This window comes from Puma concolor, chromosome C1 (genome assembly GCF_028749965.1).
Source record: "Puma concolor isolate L17-30 chromosome C1, mPumCon1.1.hap2, whole genome shotgun sequence".
NCBI lineage: Eukaryota > Metazoa > Chordata > Mammalia > Carnivora > Felidae > Puma > Puma concolor.
In genome coordinates, this window is record NC_141674.1 from 6,831,247 (window position 1) to 6,853,616 (window position 22,370).

General features: G+C 51.1%; 1 protein-coding gene across 4 annotated transcripts in view; it reads left to right on the forward strand.

Moving 5' to 3' along the window:
• The window catches only part of PIK3CD (phosphatidylinositol-4,5-bisphosphate 3-kinase catalytic subunit delta), a 55,206-nt gene that overhangs the window by 25,827 nt on the left and 7,009 nt on the right, over positions 1-22,370 (forward strand). For all 4 annotated transcript variants that reach the window (XM_086715605.1, XM_086715608.1, XM_086715607.1 and 1 more), the window contains exons 3-8: positions 16,715-16,887; positions 19,157-19,385; positions 19,760-19,989; positions 20,433-20,612; positions 20,884-21,033; positions 21,476-21,565. In XM_086715605.1, the coding sequence (XP_086571731.1) occupies positions 16,747-16,887; positions 19,157-19,385; positions 19,760-19,989; positions 20,433-20,612; positions 20,884-21,033; positions 21,476-21,565 (1,020 nt within the window). In that variant the 5' untranslated portion in view covers positions 16,715-16,746. The remainder of the gene's footprint in view (positions 1-16,714; positions 16,888-19,156; positions 19,386-19,759; positions 19,990-20,432; positions 20,613-20,883; positions 21,034-21,475; positions 21,566-22,370) is intronic.

A 22,370-nucleotide genomic window follows, 5' to 3' on the forward strand; every position in this document is an offset into this window, starting at 1 on the left:
CAACCTCATTTTCTCTCTATCTTCATCAGTACTCTCCAGGCTTCTTTGTTTAGTGTGGAGATCTTTAAAAAGATCAGAATACTGGGTCAGCTGGGAGGCTCAGTCGGCGAAGCGTCGGACCTCGGCTCAGGTCATGATCTCGCAGTTCGTGCGTTCGAGCCCCGCGTCAGGCTCTGTGCTGACGGCTCGGTGTCTCCCCGTCTCTCAGCCCATCCCCCGTTGGCACGCTTTCTCTCCTTCTCAAAAATAAATAAACCTTAAAAAAAAAGATCAAAATATAAGCAGAATTTTGACCTATAAAGTAGATAAAAACAGAGCGCCCTGTGGTACAAGTAGAGACTGGCCTAGGATGTCCACTCAGCCCCCTATCCCCCTTCTGACACCCTCTGAAGGTCTTGGGGTTGCCTCTGTGGAACTCGCTGGAACGTGGTCAAAAACCACGGACTGTGTAAACCTCCATTGGGGGATCCTCTTCTACACACCTGTTTACACCCCTGTTTTCAATAGCTTGATTCTTGTTTCAGAAGATGCCTTTTAATAATTGTTAACGCTCACGCTTTTTTATTAATTGAAAAATACCTGTTATCTGTTGAAAGTTTGCAAAAAAAAAAAAAAAAAAATTAGCATAACTCTTTTATAACCCTGCCCTCCCCATCCCCCGGAGAACCATTGTCTCCTGGATGGAGTATCCTCCCACAAACCCCCCAGAAAGCCTTCTATGTGCCTCTCTTTGGACACTTGATTTTTATGTATTGTTAAATATTATTGTGAACTTCCACGAAAACGTAGCTGACTGCGTGCGTATGTTTATCCTGGCCCTGTTTCAAAAGCCCACTAAAATGAGATTAAAGGAATAAAAAAGGAATAAATCCTTAAGGAAACAGAGCAGGAGATAGGATTGAGGAGGAGGATGTGAGTAAACACTTTCAGAGACAGAAAGCAGGCCAGTGAAAGAGGTGGAAGGCTTGGAATGTTGAATGTCCTGGGCTGTGGGGGGAGGAAGGCCCGTGGGTCCAAGGACCCACCAAAGGCCCAAGAGTGGGGCTACAGTGTTCCCGATGATGGGGTGCAGGGTGGGCTGGAAGAAGGAAGATTGACTGAAGGTGTCACAGCAACAGACCCCTCCCTCAGCCCACATGGCCAGGTGGCTCCCTCCTCCGCCCCAGCAGGAGACTCTCATTTTCCCCCAGGTCTGCTGAACTAGGGCAGCTCAGGCCTAGCCTGGGGTGGAAGGAGGCTGTGTGGAGAGCAGTTGGGGGCGGGGCGGGGGGGGGGGGGACAGGAGGAAGCACTGTACTGAGAACAGGAAAATTCGGTGAAAGTCTGTGTACTGAACAGTGAGACCGTCTCCTGGCGGGCTCCCAGGACATGTCAGCCTAGTTTCTACTCTTCTTCAGTCAGGGCCTTGAAGAACTTCTCTCCGAAGAAACTGACCTCACAAGACAAAAGGACCCTCAAATACTGACTCCGGGGGAAAGCTAGCTTGCTATTTTGTCATTTCACAGCAACGCCTGCCAGGCAGCTGGCCTTACCCGTGCACAAATAGCTTTTGGTGCCTCTCTCTTAAATTTGAGTGGGCAGCTCTGGATTATCCCACATAGGATAAAGCCTCTAGCATGAAAGACAGAGACCGAAACAAACAGAAAAAAGGGAGTCAGAAGTCATTAAACATGGTTGTTTAAAAATAGGAATGCTCCGGGGCGCCTGGGTGGCTCAGTCGGTTGAGCATCTGACTTCAGCTCGGGTCATGATCTCACAGTCCGTGAGTTCGAGCCCCACGTCGGGCTCCGTGCTGACAGCTCGGAGCCTGGAGCCTGCTGCAGATTCTGGGTCTCCCTCTCTCTCTCTGCCCCTCCCCTGCTCTCTCTCTGTTTCTCTCTCTCAAAAATAAACATTCAAATAAAATGTTAAAAAACTATGAGAGTAGAAGCAAAATTTTCAACAGAATAGAGTTGGAGATTGAAAGATAGAGTTCTAGAAAGTAGAACAAAAAGACTTGAGAGATGGGAAACAGGGAAGAAAATGAAAGAAAACCGGAGAATCCATTCAGAATGCCCAATATCCAACTCATAGGAGGTCAAGACAATGAAGGGAGAAAAATGAAGACGAGGAAGTTATCAAACTACAGGAAAAAGTTCTAGAACTGAAGAAGCTTCTACATGAAGAGTCTCTGAGTAGTACTCAACAATGAATAATAAAAGACATACAAATAAAAGCAAAGTACGTACTACTGGACATCATCATGAACTTTCGAAACTCCAGAGATAGAAATTACCAGAAGCCAACAAAAAGAGGCCACAGATAACAGAATGACACTGGACCTTGCAAAATCAACACCAGAAGCTACAAGACCATGGGGCAACTCTTTCAAATTTCTAGGGAAGTTAATTCCCTAGCAAGAATTATGTAATTGTCATTCAAGCAAAATAATGGAATAAGGGCATTTTTTAAGATGAGAATTTTCCATAAAAAAGCTCTCTGCGTGCACACGCACTTTTGTATCCCTATGCAAGGAGACTACTGGAGATTATGCTCTACGAAAATAGAGTAAACTGAAAAAGAGGAACAAGTGATACAATGTGTGATTATCTCTTGTTCTCATTTGGCTCAGCTTCCAAATGGCTCTCTGTGTTTCAGCTTTGAGTTTTGTGAGTACAGAGAAAAATACCTAACACCTATCACACCATGGGAACTGAAAAGGACTCATTTCCAAGCTTTCCCTGTAGCCAGCACCTGCGACCTAGACTTCACTGATAACCTGCACCTATGCGGTATTTTGAGAGAGGCGAGGGATGAATCATGAGCTGTATCCGTGGTTATGCTGGTGGCAGCAATGATGGGCTGCGAGGTCAAATTCTTGGCACAGAAGTGGCAGAGGTCCAAACTGGCATTCAGTACTCGGTAAATAGGCAATAGAGGCAGTTTTGCCATCAGACATGCATCATGGAATCCAGTGTACTAAGTTTTCTTTCTTTTTTTTTTTTTTGCTCGACCTTTTGGTTTTCCTGGAGTTGGTAAGCACCTCATGTTTTTATTTACTATGTTTTCCATGTACTAGTCACCAGTTGTTCCTCAAACTCTCCAACAGAACTATGAAAATTCCTCGTAATGAAGCAAATAAGTCAGGCAATCTGTCAGCTCCTTTCCTGCTTAATCAGTGGGAGTTAGCCTCTTTACTTGCAACCAAGAACTTTGACTGGTGGAGAGACTGGTGAAGAGAGTTCCCTAATAATGGTGAAGCAAAGTTCCAATGCTACCGCCGTGCAGCTCATCTAGAGAGCAGGCAGGCCAGTTTGGAGCAGGATGGCTGAGGACCGTAGGGGGACTGTCTCCAAGAAGAAAAAAAATGAAGATGATGGATTATCTGACATATTTACCATATTATGGAGTTTTATAGTTCTGTTGGAAAGTTTAGGGAAGAATTATGAATTTGGGTTTTTATAATGTTTATTTATTTTGAGAGAGAGTGTGTGCATGTGTGACTGGGAGAGAGGCAAAGAGAGAGAGAGAGAGAATCCCAAGCAGGCTGTGCACTGTCAGCACAGAGCCTGACTCAGGGCTCAATGTCATGAATGACAAGTTCATGACCTGACCCCAAACCAAGAGTTGGACACTTAACTGACTGAGCCACCCAGGCGCCCCTAGTTTTGTTTCGTTTTAAGAGAGAGAGAGAGAGAGAGAGAGACCTGGGGAGTGAGGCAAAGGGGGGTGGGGAGAGAGACAGAGAAAGAGAGAGAATCCTAAGCAGGCTCCAAGCTCAGCGTGGAGCCCGACGACGTGAGGCTGGATCCCATGACCCTGGGATCGTGACCAGAGCCAACGGGAGTCAGACGTTCAACCGACTGAGCCACCCTGTGGTTTAGTTTTGAACAGTGTTTATGTGGTCATAATAATGTAAGCACTGACGTTGATTAACAAAAAATTATCACACAGCTATGTTCAGAACATGGAGGAGAGGGGCGCCTGGGTGGCGCAGTCGGTTAAGCGTCCGACTTCAGCCAGGTCACGACTCGCAGTCTGTGAGTCCGAGCCCTGCGTCAGGCGCTGGGCTGATGGCTCAGAGCCTGGAGCCTGTTTCTGATTCTGTGTCTCCCTCTCTCTCAGCCCCTCCCCCATTCATGCTCTGTCTCTCTCTGTCCCCAAAATAAATAAACGTTGAAAAAAAAAATTAAAAAAGAACATGGAGGAGAGGACATGTGCGTGTGTGCAGGAAAGCACAAACTCATCTTCTAAGGAAGAAGTTAGAAGTTGAAAAGCCCATCGCTTCTCAGCCTTTTGGCTAAGATCAAGTGTAAAAGTTGAAAACGCATATAAATCTATTAATTGGAAACACAGAGATAAATACTCAAAGAAGCAACCACAATCAGGGGTGATAGGTTTGGATGCTCAGGGCTGGGGGCTGTTCCTTTTTTGCTGCAAACATTTTAGTTTTTGTTTTGTTTTTTTATTTTTTTAATGTTTATTTATTTTAGAGAGAGAGAGAGACAGAGCATGAGCGAGGGAAGGGCAGAAAGAGAGAGAGAGAGGGAGACACAGAATCCGAAGCAGGCTCCAGGCTCTGAGCTGTCAGCACAGAGCGCGAAGCGGGGCTCGAACCCACAAACCGCAAGATCATGACCAGAGCCAAAGTCAGACGCTTAATCGACCGAGCCACCCAGGCGCCCCACAAACGTTTTAGTTTTAATTAATTTTTAAAATCATGCTTGTATAACTTTCAGAGATAACGAGCTTCTGGAATAATTATTATGATGTTCAAACCCACTCATATTATAGCTGTTTTCATTTTCGGCGTGCTTTCTGAAATGTTTTGTCCACAAATAGGTGTTGCCATGGTAAATGGATGCGCATTTTTTGTTTCAGTGAACGTGGGGGATATTTGCAGTGCTGTGTAGCATACACAGGTGTCATCTTAGTGACTATATTTTCTCCTAGTAAGTTAATTATGATAGTTTCCCTATTAGTTTTGGTTTTCCACTTTCGCAAACAGTCCCACAAATGAATGTCTTTGTATATATCGCCTTGTTTGGCTCTTGACTTACTTCCTTAGGACGGTTCCCGAATTTCCCAAATTGCCAGATTTGAGACCGTGGATCTTTCATTTGATTTTGGCGTGTAGTGGCAGGGGATTCCATTTGGGTGCAGGCCCGTGGCCTTGATGGGTGGGCCGTGAGCTGAACGTGATAAGCGATGGTTGGGATAGAATTTTTTGTGTAGGATAGTTGGTTCATTTTTCTGATGACAGCAGAAGAAGTCAGGAGTCTGTCTCTTGCTTGTTTGTAAATTTTTTAAGTTAATTTATTTATTTTGTGTGCGAGAAAGAGCAAGAGCTGGGGAAGGACAGAGAGAGACGGAGAGAGAGAATCCCAAGCAGGCTCCGAGCTGTCAGTGCAGAGCCCTATACAGAGCTCGAACTCACGAGCCATGAGATCACGACCTGAGCTGAAATCAAGAGTTGGACACTTAACCACCTGAGCCACCCAAGCACCCCTCTCTACTTTTTTTTTAATTTTTTTTTTAATTTTTTAAAATTTACATCCAAATTAGTTAGCATATAGTGCAACAGTGATTTCAGGAGTAGATTCCTTATGCCCCTTACCCATTTAGCCCATCCCCCCCTCCCACACCCCCTCCAGTAACCCTCTGTTTGTTCTCTATATTTATGAGTTTCTTATGCTTTGTCCCCCTCCCTGTTTTTATATTATTTTTGTTTCCCTTCTCTTATGTTCATCCTTTTTGTCTCTTAAAGTCTTCATATGAGTGAAGTCATATGATATTTGTCTTTCTCTGACTGACTCATTTCACTTAGCATAATACCTTCCAGTTCCATCCACGTAGTTGCAAATGGCAGGATTTCATTCTTTTTGATTGCCGAGTAATACTCCGTTGTGTATATATACCAGGTCTTCTTTTTTTAATTTTTTTTTTAACATTTATTTATTTTTGAGACTGAGAGAGACAGAGCATGAACGGGGGAAGGGCAGAGAGAGAGGGAGACACAGAATCTGAAACAGGCTCCAGGCTCTGAGCCATCAGCCCAGAGCCCGACGCGGGGCTCAAACTCAAGACTGCGAGATCATGACCTGAGTTGAAGTCAGACACTTAACTGAGCCACCCAAGTGCCCCGATATACCAGGTCTTCTTTATCCATTCATCCATCGATGGACATTTGGGCTCTTTCCAACCTTTGGCTATTGTTGATAGTGCTGCTATAAACATGGGGGTGCATGTGTTCCTTCGAAACAGCACCCCCGTATCCCTTGGATAAATGCCTCATAGTGCAATGGCTGGGTCATAGGGTAGTTCTAGTTTTAGTTTTTTGAGGAACCTCCATACTGTTTTCCAGAGTGGCTGCACCAGCTTGCATTCCCATCACCCCTCTCTTTTTTTTAATAGAACAGAATTTCCAGAGGACTTTGCCTCTCATTCTTCAATGTCGGTTTGGTCTTCCTCCTTTGGGATTTTTTTTTTTCAGTTTTAAATATCAAAATTAAAAGTAACCGTTCTAATTTTTTAAAGTTTATTTATTTTGGTAGAAAGAGAGCATATGCAGGAGGGGCAGAGAGAGAGAGAGGATGCCAAGCAGGCTCCGCACTGTCAGCACACAGCCCAACGTGGGGCTTGGACTCACGAACTGTGAGATCATGAGCCAAAGTCAAGAGTCGGATGCTCAACCAACTGAGCCACTCAGGTGCCCCAAAAGTTACTGTTCTATTAAATCATATGGCTTCAAGGGAGACACATTTAAAATGGGAGAGAGTAAAAAGAAGAAGAAGAAAACAAAGAAGGAACTGAGGGAGGCAGAAGCGGATAGACAAGGAGGCAAGTTCCTGTCCTTGGCTTATCTGCCAAGCAGACGTGGGGAAGCCTTTTGCACGATTTCACGTAACTTGTCACATCCATCTCGGCCTTCACCCCTCCCATCCCGTTTTCTTCTGTGACAGGGACTCACGGTATCAGACAACCCTCCAGACAAGCCCTTCCTTCCTAGTCTTGGGCATGGTTCTGGGGATGTCTGACTTGGCTGGCCTCCGGCTTCTGGAGACTTCCCTCCCATCCCTTCTTTGGATACATGTTCCTCCTCCAACTGACCACCACTGGACAGTGGCTTCGCAATAGAGGGCAGAGGACAGCAGAGGCACCGCCCGCGTGGCAAAGGCCTCCCGTTTGCTGTGGCTGACGTCCCTTTCCTGGGGTGCGGAGACCCTTTCTGCCCTCAAGACCGTGGTGGCCTCTGGGGGTGGAGGATGTCTGCTGGTCTGGGGCCTCCCAGGGAGACGCATTGAAGTGGTTTTCCCGAAAGATTCTGTATTTTGGGAGATCTGCACATCTGTCCTAAAACTGCACCTGTTGGGGGACGCCGGGCTGCTCAGCTTTCCTTCTGGTCTATAGCTTCCGTTCTTTCTCAAGAAGATTCTTAAGGACAGGAAATTTCAAGGCTGGGTTTCTGGGATGCCTGTTCCTCGGTTGTTAAGGGCAGAGGATCGGGGTGTTTTGTGGCAGGTAGGGCCCAGGCTTTCCTTCGCGAGTCTAGCCCCGCCAGCTCTTGCCTGGGGCCCTGGCCTAATTGCTTTCCCACCTCCATTCTTGGCTCCCTCCCTTCCATTTTCCTCACGGCAGCCAAAGCAATTTTTGTAAAGCATCACGTCAGGCCATATCAGTCTCCTGCCTGAAACCCGCTGGTGGCTTCCCACTGCGGTGACAAGAAAACCTGGCTCCTCACGGTGGCCACAGGGCGCTGCAGGCCTCCCTGCCTCTCCAGTCATCTCCCCTCCTGGTCCTGGCCTCCAGTTGCCTGGCCTCCTGCCTCAGGGCCTTTGCACTTCCTGTTCCAGCTGCCTCAACCCTACGTCCTGGATCTCTGCCTGATCTCTCTCATCCTGTGGGCCTCAATTCTGACATGATCTCATTCGAGCACCCTTCCCTGACCCGCCATCCAGAGGAGACCCCCCCCCCCGACAAGCCCCTTTTATTACCTTCCACCTCTTCTCTGAAATCATCTTGGTATTCATTTTTCTTTTTATTTCCTCATTCATTTTTGTTTTCTCCTGTTAAACTAAAAACTCTAAGATCAGGGACGGTACCTGTCCCGTTCATTCCCTGATGGGCACAGTCCCTGATGCTCAAAGACATATTTGCTGAATGAATGAATGAATGAACAGGACCCGCAGCCTGCACGCCCCTGGGCCGAAAAGGTCCCCCCACGTTCTTCTTCCTCGAGGGTCCCCAGGAAGATGTGGTTATTGAATCATCTCTGGGCTTTCCCTGGCTGCCAGAGCAGCGGGTGGATTCTAGAAAGCTCTTTTAAGACAAACACCCAGGAGCTCCACTGGGAAGCGGGGCCTCTGGGTAAAGCCCCTTTGGCGTTTGCCTCTGAAGTGTCCTCTCTCCACATAAGTTAGGCAGCAGGAGAAACAGCCATTTCCTTCTCCACAGGAGAGAGTCTGGGAACCAGAACACTTATTAGAAGGACTATTTAGAGGCTGAAAAGTACCTGAAAATAAGCCCGGGTCAGGAGGCACAACCAGACTCTGCTCTGTTCAGCTTGATGCAGAAGGCCAGCCCCCGTGGCTCCCTGTCCCTTGTCAGGGTGACTGCTGGTCTCCTTACCTCCCAGCCGGGGTTGATGGTAGGCATCGGACAATGTGTGTAACCACCTTCTAGACGTTTCTGAGACGCCTCTTGAGCTCTTTGGCTTGTAACCTTCCTAGAGTTAAATGTTTTGTCCCAGAGTTAAAAGAAAGGAGCACCTCTCTCTCCGGACAGAATCCTAGCAATGACCCCGGGGGACTCGTAGACACTCACTCTAGCGCAGCATGCGAAGGAAAGGAAGGTACTCGGGGGCGGGTCTTGGCCCAGGCGGCCTCAGGGAGGAGGGCGTTTATTTCTCGGATAAAGCAGGATACAACTTCCCTTCTCCCTGCGGCTGGTCCCCTGCCCAGAGCCTGCTGAGAGTGACTCATGTGTTCCCTGGGGAAGCAGCTCCCGGGGGCATGTGACACGGGCACCAAAAAGCCTGGCTTTACGTTGACCAGGGCTGGGCAGCGCCACCTGCTCTGAGCGGCGGGCACATTTGCCACGACTGCCGGAAAGACGGAAAGACGCGGAGCCCTGCCACACCCGGGAGGCACAGGGCGGCTCACAGCCGTAACTAACATGCAATTTCAAACGTGCAACTCCAAAGGAAAGGAGCGGGAGTCCGGGGCTCGGCACGAGCCACCGGCCAGCAGGTCTGCCGGCCCAGGAGGGGGGGCTAGGAGGTGGGCCACCACCCCGTTCCCAGTCTGGAGGAAGCACCATGACCCTGGCACACTGCCTCCCCTGCTCGCCCTCCTCTCTTAGAAATAAGTGGGGGCCCTCGTAGCACGCCCTGCTGCGGGCTGGGAAGGACGGTGGCGCTTTTATGCAATCTTGGGGGAAACTCCCTTGGTGTCCGCTCAGGACGCAGAAGGTCAGACCCCTCAGACCTTTGCAGCGGGAGAGACGGCTTCAACCTTGGGCCGCGGAGGGTGCGTCTGTCTAGCTGGGCACGTCTCAGAACTGCCGGTGGGGGGGATGGTGCGCTGCTGTGGCTGAGACCCTCCGCCTTCCACAGCCGTTCTGGGCACTGTGCTGGCCGGAAGCGGGAAGGTGAAAGGGACTGAGCGCCCTGTTGGACGTTTTTCTTTGATCTTTTTTTAATGAGTCAGATGTGCACCGAGAAGTCGGCCACAAGAGTCTGGCTGACTGATTACTCACGGCTCATCTTTGGTGGAAGCCACTCTAGTGCCTTGAAGGCGGGCCCGGCCCTCGCCTACCCGCTGTCTCCCGGCCGTCTCATACGCCTCGGTGTGTAGCCCGCTGACCCCAAATTATGCCTTGAGAGCCCCAAAGACCTCTCCCCTAAGCTCCACACCGGGGCGTGCTCCTTGGCTGTCTCCTTGGGGGTTTTCACCGCCAAGAGTCCATATGTCTGAAATGGACATCTCACCGTTTCATTGCCCCCAAATCTGTTTCTCCCCCACGCTTGCCCATCCAGTGTATTTCCACCACCCCTCCAGTGTCCCAAGCCCGCACCTGGCTGTCATCCTTGCTCCTTCCCCCGCGACCCCATCTCATCGGCCCGAGCTCCTACATAGATCTTGAGGGGCACCCGGCGGGCTCAGTCAGTTGCGCGTCTGCCTCTTGATTTCAGCTCGGGTCATGATCTCATGGTTCGTGTGTTCGAGCCCCACACTGGGGTCTGTGCCGATAGTGTGGAGCCTGCTTGGGATTCTCTCTCTCCTTCTCTCTCTGCCCCTCCCCTGCTCATTTTCTCTCTCTCTCTCTCTCCAAATAAGTTAACTTTCAACAGTAGTTGAAAAAATAGATCTTGATGCCCTGCCTTTCTCATCACCGGGGTACGAACCTCCCTACCTCCCCATGCACACACTTGCTTCTTTCCAGTTCTTTCACCCTGGGGCTGAGGCATCATTTTGGATGCGAATTGGATCCCCTGGCTCCTTTGCTGAGACCGCCCATCACTCTTTGCGTGACACCCAGGCATCTCCCCTGTAAAGGCTCCACAGGACTTGGTCCCTCCTGACCTCTTCAACCTGTCTTATCCCGTGGCCTCCCCTCCCTGCCCCACTCATGTGCTCCAGCGGCAGTGGCCTGCCTCCCATCCTCCCTGGACGCAGTCTGGTTCTCTGCTCTGGGGTCCTCTCCTCGGAGGGGCTTTTCCTGGCCTCCCTACAGAGTTCTCCATCACATCGCCATTTGGAGCACTGCCTTCACTGTGTTGGTATAGCGTGTGGTCATTCTTCCTACCTACGATGTGCTTGGGTATTAATGTCTCCCCAGCTGGAGTGTAAGCTTCTCCACCACCATCTTCCAGCACCTCGCACGACTCCTGGAACTTAATAGATACTCCTTGAGACTCATAACATCTCAGACTGAGCCATATGTACAAAATAGCAAATCCAGTAATCCACGAGTGCCAATTATTTCCATGAGATGAAGTGACCAACGATAATTGAGAACTCCTGCATTCAGATCCAGGAAATTAGCTGGGAGAACCCGGCTTACTGTGGGAAGTATCTAGAACTTACTGTGGGAAGGATCATTGGCAGCCAATGAGCTCAGCGATACGACCGCTGAAGGACTTCCTTGGGGGGAAGGGCTGAGAGGCTCTTAGACTAAACAATGGGAGTCTGGTACCCAGAAAATTCTTCGGCAGTTGGCCCGTCAGGCCCCACCCGCAGCATCTTGTTTTCTCAGAGTACCAAAGTTTGGCAAGAGTCTAAAAACTGTGTCATAGGGAGAACAGTCAGAGGTCCTGAGGCCACCATCCAGCAGCAATAGCCATCAGATGACAACCCCGTGTGCCTCTAGATGGCACTACAAAGATCAGGGTTGGCTCTTAGAGGCAGGCCAGTTTCCAAGGAAAGAACTTGCTAAACACCAGACACTTCCTAAAATGGAACACGCAGCTGCAAGTGACAAAAAAAAAGAGAAAGAAACACAAAAACAAAAAAACTCAAACTGCTCTAAGTTAAAAACAAAAACAAAACCAAAAAAAGCAGGTAGGGGACAGGGGGAGTTTTTGGCTGAGAGAACTGAAAAGTCCAGGGATGGAGTCTGGCTTCAGGCATGTCTCCATGCAGGAACCCAAGGGCGCCTTCAGGACCTGTTTGTACTCTCTCTTCACGCCGAGCTCTGCTCTCCTCCACGGTCGTCTTTTCTCAGACCGCCCCCACCAAGGGCAGCGAGAGGTGGTCACCAGCAGCCCTAGATGGATATTCTTTCCTGCTACCCCAGGTGGAAATACCCAAAGAAGTCCAACGTCAAAACCCACTGGGCTGACTTGACATTCACATGCTCATCCTGGAATCACTGTAGACAGTGATTGGCTGGGCCTGAGCCCCCTTCCTGGTTCTAGTCCAACCCCTGTGGCCAGGTGGGTCTCAGGCCACGGGAGCGGCCAGGAATGAAGTCAAGCCATCTGAACCACTGGGACTGAGGGTGTGTGGGGTTTGTGAAAGTCCCCAGCTCCCAGGTGAAGAAACTGAAAACTGCCAGTACCCAGAAGCCCCTCGAACCCCTTTCTCCTGGGGCACCTGCCCTCCTTCTGGGGGTAACCCCTGTCTCTTCTTCTGCCAATGTAGATTAGTTCTGCCTGTGTTTGTTCTCCGTGGAGTTGGAACCATGAGCACATATTCTTTTGTGCCTGACTTCTTTTGTTCAGCTTTACGTTTATGAGATTCACTTATACTGTTGTATTTGTAGACCGTGCATTCTCATTGCTCTGGAACATGCCGTTGGGAGAAGATACCGTAATTGATTTTTCCATTATACTGCTGATACGCACTTGGGAACGTTCCAGTTTGGGGCCATTACAAAGAGCAATGCTGTAGACACTCTCGTTCGTGTCTCTTGGTGCGCGTGTACTCGTGTTTCTGGCGAGCGAACACCTACGGTGCAATTAATTGCTGGCCCACAAGGCACACGGGTGCTCAGCCTTAGTAGACACTGCCAAGAGTAGAGACTTCGCCAAAGTGGTTGTACCAACTTGCGTTCTTGGAGCAGCGCGAAAGCCCCTGGATTAGTCGGTATCTTTGTCGCGTCCGTTTGCAGAGAGAGGAGTCAGCTTCATAGAGAGTTCGGGCTTGTTAGCAGCTGCATGTGGGTCCTGGGCCCACAAAGGGAGGATTCCTGCTGCCTCCCGTCCCATCTCTGGCATTTGATTATGCCCCGCCCGCACCCTCCTGTTCTTCCTTTCTCAGGGATGAGCTTTTTAAGGGCGAGTTTTCCCTCGCATCCCGCACGGGTGCGGGTAGTCGAAGCCTTCATTTCCATAGTGCTAAGGGGCAGAGGAGCGGGGGCGCCTTGGTCTCCGAGCACCCTCCCTTTGGCTGGAGTCCCAAGGAGCTCAGGCCACATGTGCTCATCTTGACCTCAGGATCGAGTGGCCACGGGTTCCCCTGGCTTCCTGAGCGTGGCCACAGGACAGTTAGCATTGTTAAGTGGATTCTCCAGGATTTTTGACTGTCCCCCACATTTTGAATCAAAAAGAAAGCCTTTGGCCTGGTCATTCTCAGAAAGAGGAACCCAAGTAGGATGTGGTTTTACAATCAGAGGAAGTGGATCCCAGCAGTGGTTACAGGGTGATGTGCCCACGTGCTGCAGCTCTGAGCAGATTCAGCACCAGCCGTTCTGGGAGGGGGAGTCCTGGGCCCAAATGGCAGAGCCCAAAAGAATCTCTCTCTTAAACTAAATTCCTTTCAATTATTTTTTTGAATGTTTATTTATTTTTGAGCGAGAGCGACAGAGCACGAACGGGGAAGGGGCAGAGAGAGAGGGAGACACAGAATCCGAAGCAGGCTCCAGGCTCCGAGCTGTCTGCGTGGAGCCCGATGTGGGGCTCGAACCCACAAACCGCGAGATCATGACCCGAGCTGAAGTCGGACGCTTAACTGACTGAGCCACCCAGGAACCCCATTTTTCAATTATTTTTAAATTCATCGAAATCTAGGAGGATGTGACCTTCGGGTAGGGAAATATTTTTCTTTTTTTTTTTTTTTTCTTTTTTTTTTTTTTTTTTTCTTTTTTTTTTTCAACGTTTATTTATTTTTGGGACAGAGAGAGACAGAGCATGAACGGGGGAGGGGCAGAGAGAGAGGGAGACACAGAATCGGAAACAGGCTCCAGGCTCCGAGCCATCAGCCCAGAGCCTGACGCGGGGCTCGAACTCACGGACCGCGAGATCGTGACCTGGCTGAAGTCGGACGCTCAACCGACTGCGCCAGCCAGGCGCCCCGGGAAATATTTTTCTAAAGAATAAAAATCATAGGGGCGCCTGGGTGGCTCAGTCGGTTGAGCGGCCGACTTCGGCTCAGGTCATGATCTCGCGGACCATGAGTTCGAGCCCCGCGTCGGGCTCTGTGCAGATGGCTCAGAGCCTGGAGCCTGTTTCAGATTCTGTGTCTCCCTCTCTCTGACCCTCCCCCGTTCATGCTCTGTCTCTCTCTGTCTCAAAAATAAATAAACGTTAAAAAAAAATTAAAAAAAAAAAGTTAAAAAAAAAATAAAAATCATAAAACACAAAGGAAAATATTTGACCACGTCAACACTGCAAACTTTTGCTCACCAAAAAGACACTAAAAACGGAGTGAAAAGATGACCTGGACCAAAAGAAGACATTTTCCAACTCCTTTAATCAACAAAGGAACTGAATCCAGAGTATATAAAAGAAACCCTGTCAACCAATAAGAAAAAGACAACCCCACAGAAAAAACAGGCAAAAGTTAAAAGCAGGCTATTTGCAGAGGATACAGGGAAATGCAAATTAAAACAACCAAAGAGCATTCTGTGACCATCAGGTTGGCGGAAATCAGTAAATGTGATGACCCCAAGGGCTGATGAAGGAATGGAAGTAAGCAGCAGACCGTGGTGGTGGTGCCATTGCCAACGGGCCCCACGTTAGTAAAGTTCAAGGTGTTTGGCTCTCTAGGTTATTGTCATGATGTGACAGTTCCACTCTTAGGTGTATATATATATATATATATATATATGCACACATATCCTGGACCTGTGCTGTCCAGCGAGGCAGCCCCCAGCTGCATGTAGCCCTGGAGCACTTGAAATGTGAAGAGTGATGGGGCACCTGGGTGGCTCAGTCCGTTAAGCATCCGACTTCGGCTCAGGTCATGATCTCGCAGTTTGTGAGTTCGAGCCCCGCATCGGGCTCTGCACCGACAGCTCGGAGCCTGGAGCCTGCTTCGGATCCTGTGTCTCCCTCTCTGTCTGCCCCTTCCCCGCTTGTGCTCTCTCTCTCTCTCTCTCTCTCTCTCTCAAAAATAAATAAGCATTAAAAAAATGTGAAGGGTGATGGAGGAACGGAATTTCTAAACAATTCGTTTAATTTTAATTCATTCAGATCTAAGAAATGGATACTCCACTCATTTCTTGGAAAACTTTTAAGTATATCTGCAACAACTTGAGTCTCTGAACCTACTTTTTTAGCTGTAAATGGCATGAAATCTACATATAGATGAGGTATTTCTGATGGAAATCTAGTGCCCAAATTGCAATGTGCTGTAAGTGTAAAATATACCAGATTTCAAAGACTTAATACCAAAAAAAAAAAAAAAAAGTGTAAAATATCTCATTAGTAATTCTTTTTTTTGTGATGACGTCTTGAAGTGACTATACTTTGGATATATTGGGTTACATAAAACATATCACTAAGCTTAACTTTATCTTTTTACTTAAAAATTTTTTTTTAATTTTTAAAAAATATTTATTTATTTTTGAGAGAGAGAGAGAGAGAGTGAGCGAGCAAGCAGGAGACAGGCAGAGAGAGACACGGAATCCAAAGCAGGCTCCAGGCTCTGAGCCATCAGCACAGAGCCTGACACGGGGCTTGAACTCACAAACTGCAAGATCATGACCTGAGCTGAAGTCGGACGCTTAACCAACTGAGCCACCCAAGCACCCCTTTAATTTTTTAAATATGTATTTATTTTTGACACAGAGAGACAGAGCATGAGCAGGGGAGGGGCAGAGAGAGATTGAGAGAGAGACACAGAATCTGGAAGCAGGCTCCAGGCTCCGAGCTGTCTGCGTGGAGCCCGACGCGGGGCTCGAACCCACGAACCGCGAGATCATGACCCGAGCCGAAGTCGGACGCTTCACCGACTGAGCCACCCAGGCGCCCCTCTTTTTGCTTTTTTTAAATGTGGCTGCTGGCAACTTTGACATTGCCCGTGTGGTTCCCATTGTATTTCTCTTGGACAGCACTCACCCAGACTCTACATATACACAAAGTGAGGTGTATAACGATATGCATTGTAGCATTGTTTGTAATAACCAAAAAGACTAGAAACAAACCCTGAGGTTCATCAACAGGAGAAGGGGTAAATAAATTGTGGTTTATATACACAGTGAATACCACAGGGGTTCCGGTGAATGAACTTGAGCTACATGTATCAGTGTGGATAAACCTAACTAACAGAATGCTGACTGGCAGAGAGATTGCAGAAGACCCGCCATTCATAGAAAGTTCGAAAGCACGCACTGATATTAGCAATTTTTCATGGATACATACTAATGTAATAAGAGTATAAAAACATGCACGGAAATTATAACCAACCAGAATGCAGGTAGTGACAACCTGGAGCAGGGGAGATACAAGATCTTTAACTGTGTCTACAGCATTTTGTTACTGAAGAGTGGGTATGACTGGGGGCGTTTGGTATGACTGAGATATTTCAACAAATTGTTTGATGGCCAAAGCCATTTTTAAACCACTTGGTTTCTGGTTAGAAAGTCTCAAAGAACTGCAGCCCCTGGTCCTTCTTGAGTCCTGGGTTGTCTGACCAGGGACCCTGCCATCCCCCGTTTCTGCCAGCTGGTGGCTGTGGCCGGGTCTCCCACTTGTGCATGTGTTCCTGAGAAAAAATGATTTGGAACGGGTCTGTTGGTGTCTTGAGTTTGGGCCACTGCGGTGAGGGATGCAGACAGAGTGAGTGCCCACCTGTGATGATGGATGAGATGGGGTCTGGGGACAGTAGGAGCCACAAGCCACCCCAGGCAGGACGAAGTCCAGAGGGAGGCGAGCTTTGGGCACCCACGGGAGGGACTCCTTCCTGAACATCCCACTGCCAAAGGTCCTGACAATCTGTTTTCCAAAGGATCCCTTCAAAGGATTCATCCAGCACCCTTAGGGTGCCTCATTTTGCCTTCTCTTCCTTTTCAGGACAGCCGGTGTCTTTGGAGTGAAAGAACAGGATGCCCCCTGGGGTTGACTGCCCCATGGAATTCTGGACCAAGGAGGAGAATCAGAGTGTGGCAGTTGACTTCCTGCTGCCCACGGGGGTCTATCTGAACTTCCCTGTGTCCCGGAATGCCAACCTCAGCACCATCAAGAAGGTACGATCCTGGGCGCCTTGGGTGGCTCAGTTGGTTGAGCATCTGACTTCGGCTCAGGTCATGATCTCATGGTTTGGGAGTTCGAGCCCCGCATCAGGCTCTGTGCTGACAGCTCGGAGCCTGGAGCCTGCTTCAGATTCTGTGTCTCCCTCTCTCTCTGCCCCTCCCCCGCTCCCACTCTGTCTGTCTCTCTCATAAAATGAATAAACATTAAAAAATAATAATAAACGCTTACAGTTAGTGCCCAGCTAGCATTTTGAGTTCAGCTTCCCCCTTTATCAGTGCACGATTACACTCACCAGATTCCAGTGAGAGCTTCAGGGTGTGGTTCCCATGGTGGCCTTTCCTTCTGTCCATGACTGTGCCATCATTTTTCGGAACCACACCCCATCCAAGGCCACTTAAAAGAGTCTTATCTGTCTTCTCTCTTTAGAGCTGTCATCTCAGTAAACATCATCTTTGGAAATAGTTTTTAGTTTTTGTTGAATAATTGTCCGGGTGGATTACTGAGTCAAAGGGTTAGACATCTGGAAAGTATTTGGTAGATGTTGTCTTGTGATCTTTCAAAGGGCTTATCCCACTTACCAAGTGTGGGATTTAATGGGTCACGCCACAGAGCAAGACCTCAGCTCAGAATTTTAAAAGCTATACTTGGGAGTTGAACACACACAAAAAAGGGAGAGAAGCAAGGGACCATCTTGGAATTTTTGTTTGGTTTTTGTTTCTCAATCTCCCCTTCCTGGGAGGTTCCTTTAAAAATTTAAAAAAAAAAAAAATTTGTTTTCCATTTCAAAAGTAATATGGACGCATTGATTTAGGAAAACGGGAAAAAAACAGAAAAAGGAAAAAAGTCACCTGTGATCCAGCCCTTGTGAGACAACCACAGTTAACAGTTTGGCTGCTTACTGTTTTCTTTTCTGCGGAGTGTTGCTTTTTGTGATAATTCTGATTACGGACTTTGAGATCTCTTTTTTTTTCTCAGTTAACATTATAACATCTTTTTCATGTGAGTTAACTTTATGTAAATTTCACTTGAAGGGTAGTCTTATCTTTCTGAACCAGGCATGCGAGCTACTACAATTCCCACACTGCAGAAATGCAAAACACGTGGGGCGCTGCACACACCCCGATTTGACTTCAGTTCCTTCATACTTTTATTTATACCAGACGCCAGAGAGTAAATATTCTAGGCTTTGCTGGCCATCTGATATTTGTCGCAAGCACTCAACTCTGCCAACGGAGGCCCAGAGCAGCCCCAGGCAATATGTAAATGAGTGGGCGTGGCTGTCTTCTAATAACTTGGGAGCAGACCAGGTTTTGCCTGCAAACCAGTCACTTTTGTCGAATCCTGGCCTATACTAATTACTCTGTTTATTAGAGTTGTGGTTTTTGTTTTTTTTTTAAGAGAGGGAGGGAGAGAGAGAGAGAGAGCACAAGCTCAGGAGAGGGACAGAGGGAGAGAGAGAGAATCTTAAGTAGGCTCCATACCCAGCACAGAGCCCAACTTGGGACTCGAAATTACTACTGTGAGATCAAGACCTGAGCGGAAATCTGGAGCCGACGCTTAACTGACTGAGCCACCCAGGTGCCCCTATTAGAGTTGTTTTTATGGACATGGGCTTGAATTAGATCTGCTGCTCTATACCTTGGGGTTTTTTGTTTTTTGTTTTTTGTTTTTCCCACTCACCGTGTGTCTTGTGTCCCTAGATTCTGGGTCATGTCCCTGTACCAATCCCTTTGTGCTGATGGACCATAATTATCCGTCCCCCGTGGAAGAAAAATAGGGCTCCTTTCCCATCTTCTCTGTGACTCAGTGGTGAACAGTTTTGCAGTAAAGCTTGACTATTAGATGGCTCTCTCAGGGGACCCTGGGGACACCTTGCCCTGAGGCCACACACTGACCACCTTAGCTGAACACAGCCCATGGAGGGTTTTATGGCTCTCTCAGTTGTTTGCCTTTTCTGAATTAGTTGCCAACATTTAGAAATCAGGGTGATGAACCCCAGGACTATTAGCTGGAGGTCATGTCTGGCTGGCCGTCTCTCAAGGGTAACATACAGGGGGGACTGTGGACAGGACTTTAGCGAATACCAGGCACCTTCCACAGAAGGGCAGGGATGGTGACCCATGCGGTGCTCTAGGGGTCTGGGGAGGGCAGGGTCGTGCAGGGGAGGGACACCCAGACTGAGGTCAGCCTCCAGCCACCTCCCGGCTCCCCGTGGCCCCGCTCACTTTGGTCGGAGGGGCTGACCGGCCACTGTCCCCTCAGGTGTTGTGGCACCGCGCCCAGTATGAGCCACTCTTCCACATGCTCAGCGACCCTGAGGCCTACGTGTTCACCTGCGTCAACCAGACCGCGGAGCAGCAGGAGCTGGAGGACGAGCAGCGGCGACTGTGTGACATCCAGCCCTTCCTGCCGGTGCTGCGCCTGGTGGCCCGAGAGGGTGACAGGGTGAAGAAGCTTGTCAACTCACAGATCAGCCTCCTCATCGGCAAAGGTGCCCCGCGTGCGGGTGGGCCCTCCCCTCCCTGCCCGGCCCCGCCCCCCGTTTGCGTTGGGCCCTCCTGGCCCCGCCCCGCCCCCCGTGTGCGATGGGTCCTCCTGGTCCCGCCCCGCCCCACCGTGTCCCTGCCCCACCTCCTCTCCCGCCCACCTCGTGCACTGCTCCCTTCCCGCCCTGTCCCGCCCCGCCGTGTGCGACAGGCCCTCCTGGCCCCGCCCCTGCCCCGCCCCGCGACGGGCTCTCCCGGCCCTGCCCCTGCCCTGCCCCCGTGAGTGGTGGGCCCTTCCCGCCCCGCCCCCGTGTGCGGTGGGCCCTCTCGGCCCCGCCCCTCCCCGTCTCCTGGCTGACCCAGCCTCCCCACCTCTCAGGCCTCCACGAGTTCGACTCCTTGCGGGACCCCGAGGTGAATGACTTCCGCACCAAGATGCGCCAGTTCTGCGAGGAGGCGGCCGCCCGCCGGCAGCAGCTGGGCTGGGAGGCCTGGCTGCAGTACAGCTTCCCCCTGCAGCTGGAGCCCTCGGCCCGGAGCTGGGGGGCCGGCACCCTGCGGGTCCCCAACCGGGCCCTCCTCGTCAACGTCAAGTTTGAGGGCAGCGAGGTGAGCCCGCGGTTCCTGCCGGGGACGCCGGGGCCCGTTTGCTGCGTCCAGGCTGCTGTGTCCAAGTGGGGGGTGCTTCCCCGTGACACTTCCCAGTCCTCCGCCCACCGCCCCAAATCCACTCTCCTCCCAGTGGCGCCCGGTGGTACTTGTGGGCATCCATGCATGCGAGGATCTCGGCCAAATGTCCCACCCGGCAAGTCGGATGAGAGGCAGAATGACCAAATGGCCCTGGTCACTGGTCCACTCATTCGTTCAATAAGTATTTCTTGGGTGTCAGCCACGTGCCTGCATCAGACTCTGCCCTCGGAGCTCGCGCTGGGGGGAGGGGGCACCTAGTACAAATAGGCAACCACACCCTCTGTGTCCCAGAGTCCATGCGCCACCCCCTCTGCCCCCCCCCCAAGGGTGGAGGGCTGACCCTCCCTCCCCTCCCCCCCCAGGAGAGCTTCACCTTCCAGGTGTCCAGCAAGGATGTGCCCCTGGCACTGATGGCCTGTGCCCTCCGGAAGAAGGCCACGGTGTTCCGGCAGCCGCTGCTGGAGCGGCCTGAGGACTACACCCTGCAGGTGAACGGGAAGCAGGAGTACCTCTACGGCAGCTACCCCCTCTGCCAGTTCCAGGTGAGGGCGATGGCTGGGAAGGGCCCTGGGCCCCCCTTGAACATGAGGAGCCAGGCCTCTGGGGGTCCTGGCGAGAGCGTCCCCTTGCTGGGCTTGCCCGCCTCATGAGCACAAGGAGGGCTCTGTCTTCAGGAAGCGGGTGGGGGCAGGAGAGTCCTCAGGAGGGGCCTGGAAGGCCTGGGGTAGGCGGTGGTCAGCATCGGGGAGCCCCCCGGGTCGGGGAATGCTTGGGGCTGCCCCGTCGGCCGCTCACTCTGTGCCCCCGTCTCAGTACATCTGCAGCTGCTTGCACAGCGGGCTGACCCCCCACCTGACCATGGTGCACTCTTCTTCCATCCTCGCCATGCGGGATGAGCAGAGCAACCCTGCCCCCCAAGTCCAAAAACCACGCACCAAACCGCCCCCCATTCCCATGAAGAAGGTGAGCCGGTGCCTTCCGCTTCCCCTCCCCTCCATCCCTTCCTCCCACCTGTTGTCCGGCCCCGGAGCCTCGTGGCCACACCGCGGGCTGGCGGCCGGCCCAGGACGCCTCATCTCAGGCTCCTTGGTTGGTCAGTGGCGACAGCTGGGCCTTGAGCTTGGCCGGCCAAAACTACACCAGTGTGCTGGGTGGGGGCGGGGGGCCGCCCGAGCTTTCCTCTGGGGCAGGGCTCAGGGGTCCCGGCGCACCTGCACGGCAGGTTTTCTGGTAAAGAAAGGCAAGTGGGTACTTGAGCCTTGCCACAAACCGGCGACACTCTCAGCCCACCTCCGAGTGGCCACGGGCCTCGCCAGGGGTCAGGGGCGCTAGCCACCAGAGCCTCCCCTGGATTCCTCTGCTTTGACAGCCCTGCTTCTCCCCCCCACCCTCCACCCCGCCCCAGCCTTCTTCCTTGTCCCTGTGGTCCCTGGAGCAGCCTTTCTGCGTGGAGCTGATCCAGGGTAGCAAAGTGAATGCGGATGAGCGGATGAAGGTAGGGGGCTTCTGGGGGGAGGGGGGATGTTTTCTGCACAAACAAGGTGGCTGTGGTCTAGAGGGGTGGTGGAGGAAGAAGGCGGGGGGGGGGTCACATGAAAGCCACCTGACCACATTACCCAGCATCCCTGCCTAGGGTGGTTGTGAGCCGCTTCAAAACAGGAAGAGGGGAGGGGAGCAGGCCGGCCGGCCAGAGAGGCTAATTCGTAGAAACCAGGCCCAGTGAGTTCTGGGTATTTGACTCTGGTAGAAGTGGTGGGCCCAGGCCCGGCCCAGGGATGTGGGAAGCACAGAGTCTGGGAGGTGACAGGTGCCGAAGAGGAGCGGCTCCAGCTGGGCCCTGGGGCCTTGAGACTCCCTGGGGACACTTGGGAGGTGTGTGGAGCACGGGCGGGGACCCCTGGGGGCCACGCCCACTTCTGGGCCGTTCACACACCCCATCTCCCTCAGTCCTCAGGATAGGATAGCCTGCCAGGTGTCTGTTTTACTGTCCCATTTGCTGGACATTACAGCTGGGTCCGCAGAGGTCGAGTCTCTTTGTGGAACACTTTTTGTTGGGGTAATTTCGCAAACAGGGCAGGTCTGGGGTTCCCGGATGGAACCCTGGAGCATCGGAGGGAAGCAGCTTTCTGGCTGGGCCGGAGGGCTGTCAGGGTAGAGCTGGAGGAGCCAGGGTCGGCGTGTTCAGGTGGCATTAAACATTCCCCTCCTCCTGGGGCTCGCACAATTCTGAGCCGTGGAGGTAGGCTTGGGCATTAGAACTGGAAGGGCCCCTGGAGTTCCCAAGCCCCAGTGGGGAAACT